Source organism: Passer domesticus, chromosome 9, assembly GCF_036417665.1.
Source record: "Passer domesticus isolate bPasDom1 chromosome 9, bPasDom1.hap1, whole genome shotgun sequence".
Lineage (NCBI taxonomy): Eukaryota > Metazoa > Chordata > Aves > Passeriformes > Passeridae > Passer > Passer domesticus.
The window spans coordinates 11,387,549-11,399,322 of NC_087482.1; the positions used below are offsets into that span (position 1 = coordinate 11,387,549).

At 53.2% G+C, this 11,774-nt stretch overlaps 1 protein-coding gene across 1 annotated transcript; it reads right to left on the reverse strand.

Moving 5' to 3' along the window:
* Positions 1-233: 233 nt before the first annotated feature.
* Positions 234-5,205, reverse strand: LOC135308326 (uncharacterized). The gene is made up of 9 exons (XM_064433266.1): positions 5,148-5,205; positions 4,449-4,547; positions 3,905-4,012; positions 3,545-3,616; positions 3,385-3,456; positions 3,198-3,296; positions 2,639-2,746; positions 1,861-2,176; positions 234-276 (listed from the first exon to the last, which is right to left on the reverse strand). Exons 1-9 carry the CDS (start codon positions 5,203-5,205, stop codon positions 234-236), a joined length of 975 nt encoding a protein of 324 aa, XP_064289336.1.
* Positions 5,206-11,774: the final 6,569 nt, after the last annotated feature.

Here is an 11,774-nt window from a genome sequence, read left to right on the forward strand (position 1 = left end):
GTGCAAGGCACAAAACATGTGCCATTCTTAATTCAGCACTGGCTTAGTCAGTCTTATAAAGTTCTAATAAAAGCTCCGACTGGGCAAAAAATTATTTGTATTTTAGTTGTTTGGGGGTTTTGGGTTTTTTGGTTTGGTTTTTTGGGTTTTTTTTGGTTTTTTTTTTTTTTTTTGTTAGTTGTTGTTTGTTTTGGTTTTTTTGGGTTTTTTTTCATGGTTCTTTGCTTTGGCGCTCAAAAATCATGCAGGAAGAGGCAGATTTTCTGTTCAACTTGCCTGTCAGTATGCAGGGGGCATGAAAAGAAGGTCAGTTTTTCACCAGCTGGTTAAGGAGCTCTAAAAGCAATTGTGCTGTCCCTAATCAGGGGGTGGGGGCACTGCTAACAGCCTGGATTGTCCCCACCTGTGTTTCCCTCCTTACCAAAATGCTGTGTAGATCCAGAGCCTTGTGCCTTGGCCCAATGGTGCAAAAATCCCTCCAACATCCCTCAGATTGCAAAAATAAAGGCTTTGTGCTCATTAAGATGAAAAGCTGTATGGGTGGCCTGTAGCTAATGTTCTTTTGTTGCCTGGACCCCAGTCAGTGCTCACACCTAAATGACTGACCAGCCCCAAGCTGCTCTAAAGTTTTAATCAAAGGCACTGAAGCTCTGTTGAGTGCAAATTCTCCAGGAAAACAAGCACAGGAACTTGGATAATGTTGGTGGCAAAAGCATATTACAGAATGGTACCAATTCCAGCCTTTATTTTGCCTTCTTTTGCTGCCATGCATCAAACTGTGTCAGACTCATCACTGACCTGGGTTCTTCCAGGATGGGGTGTGCAAGGATGATCCCTCAGCTCATGTGTGGACCTGGTGTGCACCAGGCCAGAGACGTGACTGTCATCCATAGCCAGCCCCTGTCTGCCATGAGAACAGGGAGCTGCAGCTCTGAGGAACTCAGGGGTTAGGCAGCAAACAGCCCAAGTGCCTAGTTTATATCAGTTACTGGTCAGGAGGATTTACTGCTGAGAGATTTTTATCTTCCTACCCAGAGCTGGAATAAAAGAACCCTGGCAGTTTGCTTTAGCTGTGAAGAGACTCTCTTCAACAGGTTCCAGCTCTGCTGCTTGTTTCAATTAAAAGCAGAGCCAAACTCTTCTGTTGGTCACATCAAACCAACATAAGTTTCAGGAGTCTGTGAAAGACATTAGAGGGTCAACATTATTTTATTTTATTATACTTACAGTCTTCTAATTCAGCCATGGGATACTTAGGCCATCACTGACTATATCAAATAATGGGAAAAAGCACTGGAAAAGAAGTTTTATTACAACTAAGTTTTAAAATCTAATGAATGAATTTCATAACAACAACTATCTAGTAAGAATACAGTAATTTAAACATCTCAAAGCTCTTTGATAATGGAGCCCTGAACCCCAGTCATGTGCAGTGCAGCCTCAGCTGTCCCTTTGAGGCCAGAGAACTGCCAAGGCTCAGGGCTGGGATGAGCCTTCGTCCAAAACCAGCTCCAAGATTGATTGGGAATCAATCCAGAGCAGGGCTCATACAAAGAGCAAAGTCTCAAGGCCAAAGCCAAACCTTCATCACATTGGATTTGTTTTAACATGGATCTGGAGCAAATTTGCTTGACCTGCAACACCACTGTTACAATGAAACTTTACACGAGCTACTAAATAAGCACTGTCCTGTCCTATCTTGAGCTGTGCTGCCCAAATACTGTGGAGAACTTGCTCTGCCTCTGCCCTGTGCCCCTGGGGCTGCTCTTGGCCAGGCAGCCTCAGTGGGAGCCAGCACTGGCTGCAGCCCCAGCAGGCCCCCAGGACAAGGCCCAGCAATTGAGAGGCCAATGGAAGCACTGGGCAGCAGCAGAAGCCTCAGCAGAGATATTTGGATAACCATGGACTGGCCACAAGTCCACAGCAGCATGACTCCCAGTCAGGCTACCTATGCCAGGAGCAGAATTATAAGAAAACTGTGGAGAAAAATCAACAACTGACCCTCTGTGCTCGTACAGCTTGCGAATGCCAAAATAGCAGCCTATCAGCACAAGTGGCACAGTGATCACTGTCACCACCGTGCCTATCATGCAGGTCCTGCGCACATCCTCGGGACAGACAATTCTTGGGAGGCGCACTGGATCCGGGGCATATATTCCTGTTTCATTGATAACGTCTGTGGGAGCAATGGGGAGCGTGAGCTTGTGCTGTGCTGCACTGCTGAGCTGGCAGCACGGTGGATACAGCAGGACGTTCTCTGTTTCCCCCAGAGCTGGGGCCTGCAGGCACCTTGCCGGCCCTTGGCACAGGCTGTGCCAGCCAACAAAGCCCAGCAGGCCGGGAGGAGAGCCCGGGGGCAGCACAGCAGCTTGGGCAGTGGCTGCTGCCAGGGACACGGGCCAAAGCCATCCCTGAGCAGCCACTGCCACCCCTGGCCCTCCCTGCCCCGTGACAGCTCCCCCAGCCCCAGGAGACAGGCTCAGGCTCTGTCAGGAGGCATGGGAATCCTTGCACTCCCCCTCTGCCCTTTCCCCACCATTGCCACCCTGTGCAGCTGCTCCCAGGTTTTGGGACGTGTCTCCCAGGGAATGGGCCCAGCAGGACTGCTGAGCCTGACTGAGCCTGGCAGAGCAATCACCTTCTGTGGCACTGTCTGGCATCTCCTCCCTTTGTGCATCGGTGGCTGGCACTGATCCATCGTTTCCTCCAGGAAGTGCTGCCTTCCGTAAAGCTTTTTGGTCCATATCTGGAGAAAGGAAAAAGGACAGCTGGATCTGGTGGAACCATTCCCCATTAGGGTGGTGGCATCTTTAGGAAACACTAAATGTCAAAGGTATGGATAAGTATCAGGGAAAGGCCAAGGCTCTTGGGGCTGCTCCAGGGCCCTCCCATCTCCAAATAGTTGCCTTTCCAGATCTACCCAGAGACCAGGAAATTGCAGGGGATCTCAGGGTGTGCATGGCCGTGGTGCAGTTTGGGCTCCCTGCCAGCTGATGCCAAATGCCTTCCTGCAGAGGCTGGGCAGATGCTGCAGGCAGGCCAGGCTGGGAAACAGCCCTGCAGGATGTGAAAGCAGCAGCAGGGCAGCGAGGCTGCCATGGATGCCTTCCTGCTGTACCGGGCACGGCGTGTCCAGATGTGCAGCCAAAGCCCCCAGCTGCTGACTCCCAGGAGAAGAATGAGAGAAATGCACCCACCACGTTGTCTCTCCAGTCCAGTCAAGATTTGGTCTGCTTGGTTGGATTCCTCCAGGGACTCACTCTGTTTTGTAGTTTTTTTCCTCCCTCTCAAAGGACCTTAAGAGAAATTATTTCCATTTCTCCAGAAGTGGATTCCACAGAACCAGGGCTCATCCTGTGGGGTCAGCAGGCACACACTACTCACCCCTGCGATGGGAGCTGGGCTTGTGTTCAGCAACCAGACCTGGAGCTTGAAAAGTCCTCCCTGCAGACACACCTGGAACTCAACAGCCACAGAAGCTCCTGTCACCTGGTTCCTGACAGTTTGTCAATGATTATTCTCTGAGGGGAAGTTGAGAACTTACCTGCAGAGGCTCCCAAGGGTTCCAAACCATCTTCCATCCCAGCTGCTGGAGAACCTATCCCAGCACCCTCACCTAGAAAGGGAGCATAGATCAGACCCATTTCCATGGTGTGCTGGGATCCCCTTCTGCCTTTGAGAACTGGGCACTGCAAGGGGGTCGGGTAAGAATGTGAGAGCCAGATGTCAGTGGACAAGGCCAAAGCTGCACAAGGGCCTGGGGAGCTCTGGACTGGCTCTGGTCACTCTCCACCCTCTTTGCAGGCCCTGTGCAACATCTCTGGAGGGACAGGCACTGACACAAAGCAGCAGAGAGGGCAGCTCAAGCCTCAGCAAGGCTCAGGCCCAGAGGCACAGCAATTACCTCCTGGGCCTGTGCCTGGCATCGCCTCCCTTCCTGCAGCAGAGGCTGCCAATGAGCCACTGCTTCCTCTGGAAAACTCAGCCTTCAGCACAGCCTTTCGTTTCATCTCTGCAGAAAGAAAAGGGAACCGTTGGATTAGGTGCAGATGTTCCCCTTTCTGGGAGTTGGAATCTTCAGGAGACAATACTGGTCAAACTGATGAATAAGGATCTGGAAATCATAAAAACTTTTGGGATTGGACAGGGCACTCTCTTGTCCAAACAGCTGCCATTCCTGATCTGCCTGGTGACCGGGAAATTGCAGGGCATCTCAGCCCAATGGTGCAGTTTGGGCAGCCTCTCAGCTGATGCCAAATGCCTTCCTGCAGGGGCTGGGCAGAAGCTGCAGCCAGGCCAGGCTGGGAAACAGCCCTGCAGGGCGTGAAAGCAGCAGCGGGGCAGCAAGGCTGCCATGGATCCCTTCCCGCTGTGCACGGCGTGTCAGATGTGCAGCCAAAGCCCCCGGCTGCTGAGTCCCAGGGGCAGCATGAGGCAAATGCACCCACCACGACGTCTCTCAAGGTCACTCAGCATCTTGTCCAGAAGTTTGGCTGCCTCCAGCGACTTGCTGTCTCCTGCGTCTTGGTTCATCCATCTAGGAAAACCTTAATGGAAAGTGATTGAATTTCTCCTTCAGGCCCGAGTGGCAGTGAGTGCACCTGGGTGATTGGTGCCCTCCAAGGCACTCCCTCAGCTCTGCCTCCCACTCAGGAGCAGGGGCAGGGGGACCTCGTGCCTGCAGTGGCCCCACACTGGCATGGAAGGAGCCCCTTGCGGGGCAGTCGTGGCAGAAAGGACTCCCTGGAGCTGCCAGCAGCTCTAAAGCCAGCCCCGGGCAGAGCCAGGGCTTGGCAGTGGCAGCAGGAGCAGCTCAGGCTCCCAGGGGCCGGCAGAGGAGCTGCAAAAGGCTCAGCCATGGGGCACAGCCCTGGGCCCGGCCCCTTCCCTCTCTGCCCTTCTCCCTGGCTGCACAGAGCACATGGAAGGACACACTGACATTGCACATGGGAGGAAGATGGACAGCTAAATGCTCCTTTCTGCAACAGATAGCAATCCTGTGGGATCACTCAGGGCCTCAGTGGGGAGCAGGGCAAATTTTGGAGATTCTTTCAGTCCTGAGATTATGTTAAGGGAAATGCCACTTGACTGAGCTCTTGCTGCCTGGACAGAGAGTATTTTCTCTGAAAGGCTCACAGAGAACTTACCTCCAGCATTCTCCGGGGGTTTCAAGTCATTATCCGATAGGGCATCCAGATAGTCCATGACGCCATCCCAGTCTAGAAGGGAGCAAAGATCAGAACCATTTCCATGATGTTCTGGGATCCCCCTCTGCCTTAGGGAACTGGACACTGCAAGGGGGTCGGGTAAGGCTGTGGGAGCCAGATGTCAGTGGACAAGGCCAAAGCTGCACAGGGGTCTGGGGAGCTCTGGAATGGCTCTGGTCACTCTCCACTCTCTTTGCAGGCCCTGTGCAACATCCCTGGAGTGGTGGCTGGAGGAGCCCAGGCCCCGTGGGGGCTCTCTCACTCCCACAGAGGAAACCCTCCCAAAAGCCCTGGGCAAAACCATCCCCAGCACTTCCCGGGGAGCAGGGAGCGCTGTCCCGGGAAAGGGCAGCCAGGCTGCCGGCTCACCTGCTCGCCGCGCTTGCAGCGGAGCAGCCTGGGCAGCCCTGTCAGGCAGGGCCACGGCCAGGAGCAGCAGGAGTAGGAGGCGCAGAGCAAGGGCCATGGTGCCTTGCCCTCTGCCAGTCCCGCAGCTCTTGCTGCCACCGCTGTCCTGTCACCGCTGTCCCAACACCAACACCGCTGCTGCCACCGCCGCTGCTGCCGCAACAGTTGTGCTCAGGGACTGGCTGCTGGCTCCTTGTGCTGCTGTGCAACCACGGGGCTCTGGCACCTCTGGCACCTCTGTTACCTCAGAGCCTGCTGTGACCTCAGCCTGTTGTGACCCCTGAGCTTGCTGTGACCTCATGCCCTTAGCTGTACCCCCAGAGTGTGCCCCCGTCTGTATGAACGGATTGCCCTGAATGTAAATGTTTTACTTCATCAATGAGCCATTACTCAGCAAAATTTGTGTTTTGCCTACTGACATTGCTGGTCAGGCTGTGTCCCTGGAGATGCTGTTTATGGCTTTCCTCTTTTCCTGGGCATGCCACTGGAGGAGGAAAAGTCCTAGGTGGTGCCAAAGAAGGAAATGTGCCCTCAGCCCAGGGACGCTCAGCATGGGCTCCCCCATCCCCTCGGGGCCCCGCCGCTGGGCACAGCAGCCCCTGCCTGGCTCCTGCCTGCCCACACCGTGGCCATCCACGGCTGTTCCTGGGCATGGAGGTCAGCCAGTGCTGGTGCCGTGTGGGCTTTGCTGCTGCTACCACCCGGACACTGATGGGTGACAGCTCCATCACTTTATTGCATCACAAGATCTGGGCCAAACCCTGCCCTGGAATGGGAGTAGGTGGTGTGGCATGGAGGCTCTTTCAGTGTCATTTGGAGGGCTGCTCTGAGCATTTTGGGCAATCAGGAGGGGGTGGTCTCGGCTGGGTATGGAAGGTGCTGAACTGGTTCTGGGTTGCTGCATAGGTGGAGATGGACTGGGAGGGGGTGGAGGCATCTTGAAAATCCCCATGGGTAGGGGAGGCAGCTCAGGGATTCCTATAGGGAGTGGAGGTGGCACTGGGATTTCCACAGTGATAGGCTGATTTCCTCTTCTAGGCCAGCTGTTCTGGGGTTGTCCACTGAGGGCTTTTCATGGGGCTACCCAGGTTCTTATCACTGCTGGAGGAGCTACTTAAGTTATCTGGGTATGAGGTCCAGCCACTGCCCTTCAGTTGCAGTCCAGAGGCGCTCCTGTGAAGAGAGGAGGTGGCTGAGGCCCAAGTTGCCAGTGGCACACGGGGACCCTCGTGCACAGCAGGGCCCAGAGCTGGCAAGGCTCCCCAGCACGGCTGGAGCTGCTGGCACAGCTGGGCCCAGCTGGACAGCTGCCCCTCAAGGCCCCGGCCAGCAGGGCACGGCTCTGGGCAGGGTCCCTGGCCAGGAGCGGGCCCCAGAGCGCCTCTGCCTTTCAAGGGCAACCTCGGCCCTGCTCTTTCTCCTCCCCACCTCCCTCTGCCTCTGCCCCGTGCCCCTGGGGCTGCTCTTGGCCAGGCAGCCTCAGTGGGAGCCAGCCCTGGCTGCAGCCCCAGCGGGCCCCCCAGGACAAGGCCCAGCAATTGAGAGGCCAATGGAAGCACTGGGCAGCAGCAGAACCCTCAGCAGAATTATTTGGACAACCATGGACTGGCCACAACTCCATTGCAGCCTCCCTGTGAATGTTTCCTGTCTGCATTAGATCTTCATAAGAAGCTGTTTCAGGAAAAGATGAAGAAAACACTCACCATTTTCTCTTCCAGTAAAAATGAATTTGGACCCAGCATAAGATGAAGATAAACTCCAAAAAAAGCAGGCCTGCCATTAACCCTGCCCAGCAGCCTGCTCCCTTCCAGAAGCCCCTTCCGAAGCCATTCTGGGCATCAGGAAGACGTGTTGTGGTGCCGGCTGCATCTGTGGGAGCAATGGGAAGCGTGAGCCCGTGCTGTGCTGCACTGCTGAGCTGGCAGCATGGTGGATACGGGCAGGACGTTCTCTGTTTCCCCCAGAGCTGGGGCCTGCAGACACCTTGCCCGCCCTTGGCACAGGCTGTGCCAGCCAACAAAGCCCAGCAGGCTGGGAGGAGAGCCCGGGGGCAGCGCAGCTGCTTGGGCAGTGGCTGCTGCCAGGGACATGGGCCAAAGCCATCCCTGAGCAGCCACTGCCACCCCTGGCCCTCCCTGCCCCATGACTGCTCCTCCAGCCCCGGGGGACAGACTGTCAAAAAGTCCACAGCCAGCAAAGAGATTGTCCCAGGAATTGTGTCCTGCTTTTGCTCCCTGCACTTGGTTCCAGAAACATCCCTCAGACTGCTGTACATGCCCACACATGATCTGATCAGCCCCTATGCTTTTCCACTCTGCTCTCAGAAATTTTGCAACAAATCCACAAATAAATTCGAGGTTACATCTGTGAATTGCACACTACAGTTTCCTTCATTTTTCCCAATACCTGGAAGTTTCTATATTTAGTAATGCCCTTGAGGATCTCTGATAATTTTCAGTATTTGGGATTTTTTGTATTGAGAGAGACGATACAGCCTAATTCATTTTAGTTTTGGCAGGTCTGGGTTTTTCCTCAGCATGATGGTTTACTTATTATCTACATGTAAACTTGTTTTTATTTATGTTTTTTTTTTGGTTCACCAAGGAATTATTTTCACAATCTGTCATTCACTTCTTAGTTAATGTTCCGTAGAAGAACAATTTGGACTGTCTTTTTATAGGAATATAAAGATCTCAGAAAGCTGTATTTTTAATTTTGAGGACACTCTTTCTGCCCACTCCCACCTATAACGGTGATCGTTTTTGAAACATCTCTGAGGACATGTGGAGTTATTTGAGAAATGCTTGGCTTAACCTGGGTATTGGATTATTATTTTCAGTGCTATAAACCTACATTGCTTCAAGGTTCACACCACGGTCCTGATTTGTGGCTCAATGCATGGATGCCTGCCTGAATTAAAAGAATGTTTGTGAGGCAGCTGAAGAGCTTAGACCTCAGAGATTAAAATTCCTGGGAGGAGGAGGTGGAGGAAGAAAGGATAAAATCCTGATTCAAAGGGTTTTTTCTCACTTCTAGTATGCCAGAAGTATGGTAGACTACACCTGTCTTCAAATGCCATTTACTTACAGAACAACTCTCTACAGTGCCAGACTCCAGGAGAAATGACTCAACACTTTGCCTCCCAATGCATCAGCTTTAATTCTAGTGAGAGGTAGGCCTTAATTACAGTCCGATTAGAGCAAATCAACAAAGCAGTCTTGCCATTGTGAGAGTGGCAAGAGGAATTTGCTTGTGAACAGATGAATATGTCCCACTCAGTAATGAACAAAATTTGCCCTGACTTGGAAGAAAGTAGACAAGGAGCAATGCAGTATTTGGGGTTTATCCAGGGATAAATGGGGCAAGAAGCTGTAACAACTTACCTGTTTTACAGAACACAAGTACTGATACGGCCAATAATGAACCCACATGAAGGGATCTTCAGGACATTCCTTTATTTCTCTAACCAGGAATGGGCAGCAAAATGCTGGCATTTATCTGAACTGGAAGCCGTGTTGCTCTCCTGTTTCTCCTTGAGCACACTGTGTGTTATTTGCAGACTTCACTGTCCAGCCCATCAATCCTCTCGTGGCCAATTGCTAAATGGCACAAGTACCAAAATACAGGTGCCAGCATAATCAGCCCAGCACTAATGCAGCACTGCTTTGATGGTGCACAGGAGCACAGAATGGCTTGGGTTGGAAGGGACATTTAACGGCCATCTAGTCCCAATGGCCTGCAGTGAGCAGGGACACCTTGAACTAGGTCAGGTTGCTCAGAACAGGAGCTTGAATGTCTGCAGGGATAGAGGTCCACATCTCTGGGCAACCTCTGCCAGGGTTTCAAAATCAACAGTGTAAAAAATGTGTTTCTTTCATCTAGTCTGAATCGACCATCTTATAGATTAAAAGACCCTCGGTCTGGTCACAAAAAGCTTTACTAAAAATTCTGTCCCATCTCTTTACAAGCCCCCAGAAGGCCCTGAAAGGCAGCAATCAGGTGTCCCTGGAGTCCTCTCTCTTCCAGGCTGAACACTGCCAGCTCTCCCAGCCTGTCTCCAAAGCACAAGGGCTCCAGCCCTCAGAGCATCTTGTCCCTCCTCTGGACTAGATCCAACAGGTCCATGTCTTTCCTGTCTTGGGGACCCAGAGCAGGATGCAGTACTCTGTCGTGGGAGAGACCGAGACACTACAAAGCAACACAGTCCATTTCCAGAAGGCTTCAAACCCTATTTTTATTCTAGCCTGCATGCTTTTTCTCCATTCTTACAAAGCTCTTAATTTTATACTTTACTCATTGGTCACGAGATACAAACGAAATACTCATTGAAATAGGGAGTTGCAGGTTTCTCTTATTTATCCTTCCTTCTTTCTTGGTTTCTATGTCAACAGCCTTGGTAGGAAATTCTTTCAGGGGTTAGCACGGATCCTCTTATCAAACTTTTTGATGGCTCACAGAGGTCACTATAAAACCTCTTCCACAGTACTCCAGGTGGGGTCTCACCAGAGCAGAGAGGTGGAATCACCTCCTTCAACCTGCTGGGCACTCTCCCCTGGACGCACATGGCTGCCGCATGTCCAACCTCTCTTCTAGCAGCAACCCCAATTCCTTGGTAGAGCTGCTCTCCATCCCTTCATGTCCCAACCAGTGATATCAGCTGGGCTGGGACTGTGTCACAGCTCTTGGGCAGAGCAGCTGGGCAAGATGAGCTCCCTCCCGAAGAAGGCAGATCCAGCTCCCGAAACAACTGCACCCTGGCCATGAGCTCACAGCAGGCCCTGAGGTCCCAGAGGTCCCAGAGCCCCGTGGTTGCACAGCAGCACAAGGAGCCAGCACTCAGTCCCTGAGCACAACAGTTGCGGCAGCAGCGGCGGTGGCAGCAGCGGTGCTGACGTTGGGACAGCGGTGTCAGGACAGCGGTGTCAGCAAGAGCTGTGGGACTGGCAGAGGACAAGGCAGCATGGCCCTTGCTCTGCGCCTCCTACTCCTGCTGCTCCTGGCCGTGGCCCTGCCTGACAGGGCTGCCCAGGCTGCTCCGCTGCAAGCGCGGGGAGCAGGTGAGCCGGCAGCCTGGCTCCCATTCCCGGCACAGCGCTCCCTGCTCCCTGGGAAGCACTGGGGATGGTTTTGCTCAGGGCTTTTGGGAGGGTTTCCTCTGTGGGAGGGAGGGAGACCCAAGGGGCCTGGGGCTTCCTCAGTTTCCACTCCAAGGATGTTTCACAGAGCTAGGAAATAGTGTGGAGAGTGACCGGGGCAAGGCCATAGCTCCCCAGCCCCTGGTACTGCTTTGGTCATTGTCATTGACATCTGGCTCCCATGGCCTTATCCGACCCATCCTCATGAAGAGGAACTACCTTTCTCTAATGTCCTTGAAGAGACAAGACCCAAGACACAGAAGACAAAAAATTCCTGGAGGCGGCCAAACATCTGGACCAGATGATGAGTGCACAGGTGAGACGCCATGGTCAGTGCATTTCCCTCCCTTGCAGTGCCCAGATCCCTAGGGCAGAAGGAGATTCCAGTACACCATGGAAACACTTCTGATCTGTGCTCCCTTCTAGGTGAGGGTGCTGGGATGGCTTCTCCAGCAGCGGGGATGGAAGATGATTTGGAGCCCTTGGGAATTTCTGCAGGTTAGTTCACCAGTTTCCCTGAGAGAATAATTATTGTAAGCCTGGAAGAACAAGGTGACAGAAGCTTCTCTGGCTGTTGAGTTACAGGTGTGTCTGCAGGGAGGACTTTTCAAGCCCCAGGGCTGGATGCTGCACACAATCCCAGCTCCCATGGCAGGGGTGAGTAGTGTGTCCCTGCTGACACCGCAGGCTGAGTCCTATTTTTGTGGGATCCATCCACATGAACTGGAAATACTGTTAAGGTCCTCCAACAGGCAGTACCAAAGAGGAGACAGTAAGTTCCTGGAGTCAGCAAAACACCTGGGCCAGATGATGAGTGACCTGGAGAGATGCTGTGCTGGGTGCATTTCCCTCATGCTTCCCCTGGGACTCAGCAGCCGGTGCCTTTGGCTGCACATCTGGACACGCCGTGCCCGGGACAGCGGGAAGGCATCCATGGCAGCCTCACTGCCCCACTGCTGCTTTCACACCCTGCAGGGCTGCTTCCCAGCCTGGCCTGGCTGCAGCTTCTGCCCAGGCTCTGCAG

Coding starts and splice junctions, on each gene's coding strand:
- LOC135308326 (XM_064433266.1), bottom strand. CDS start 5,205: ATGGACTATCTGGATGCCCTATCGGATAATGACTTGAAACCCCCGGAG. Junction 4,013..4,448: donor TGACCTTGAGAGACGTCGTG/GTGGGTGCATTT, acceptor TTCTTTCTGCAG/AGATGAAACGAAAGGCTGTG. Junction 2,747..3,197: donor TGGACTGGAGAGACAACGTG/GTGGGTGCATTT, acceptor TCCTTTCTCCAG/ATATGGACCAAAAAGCTTTA.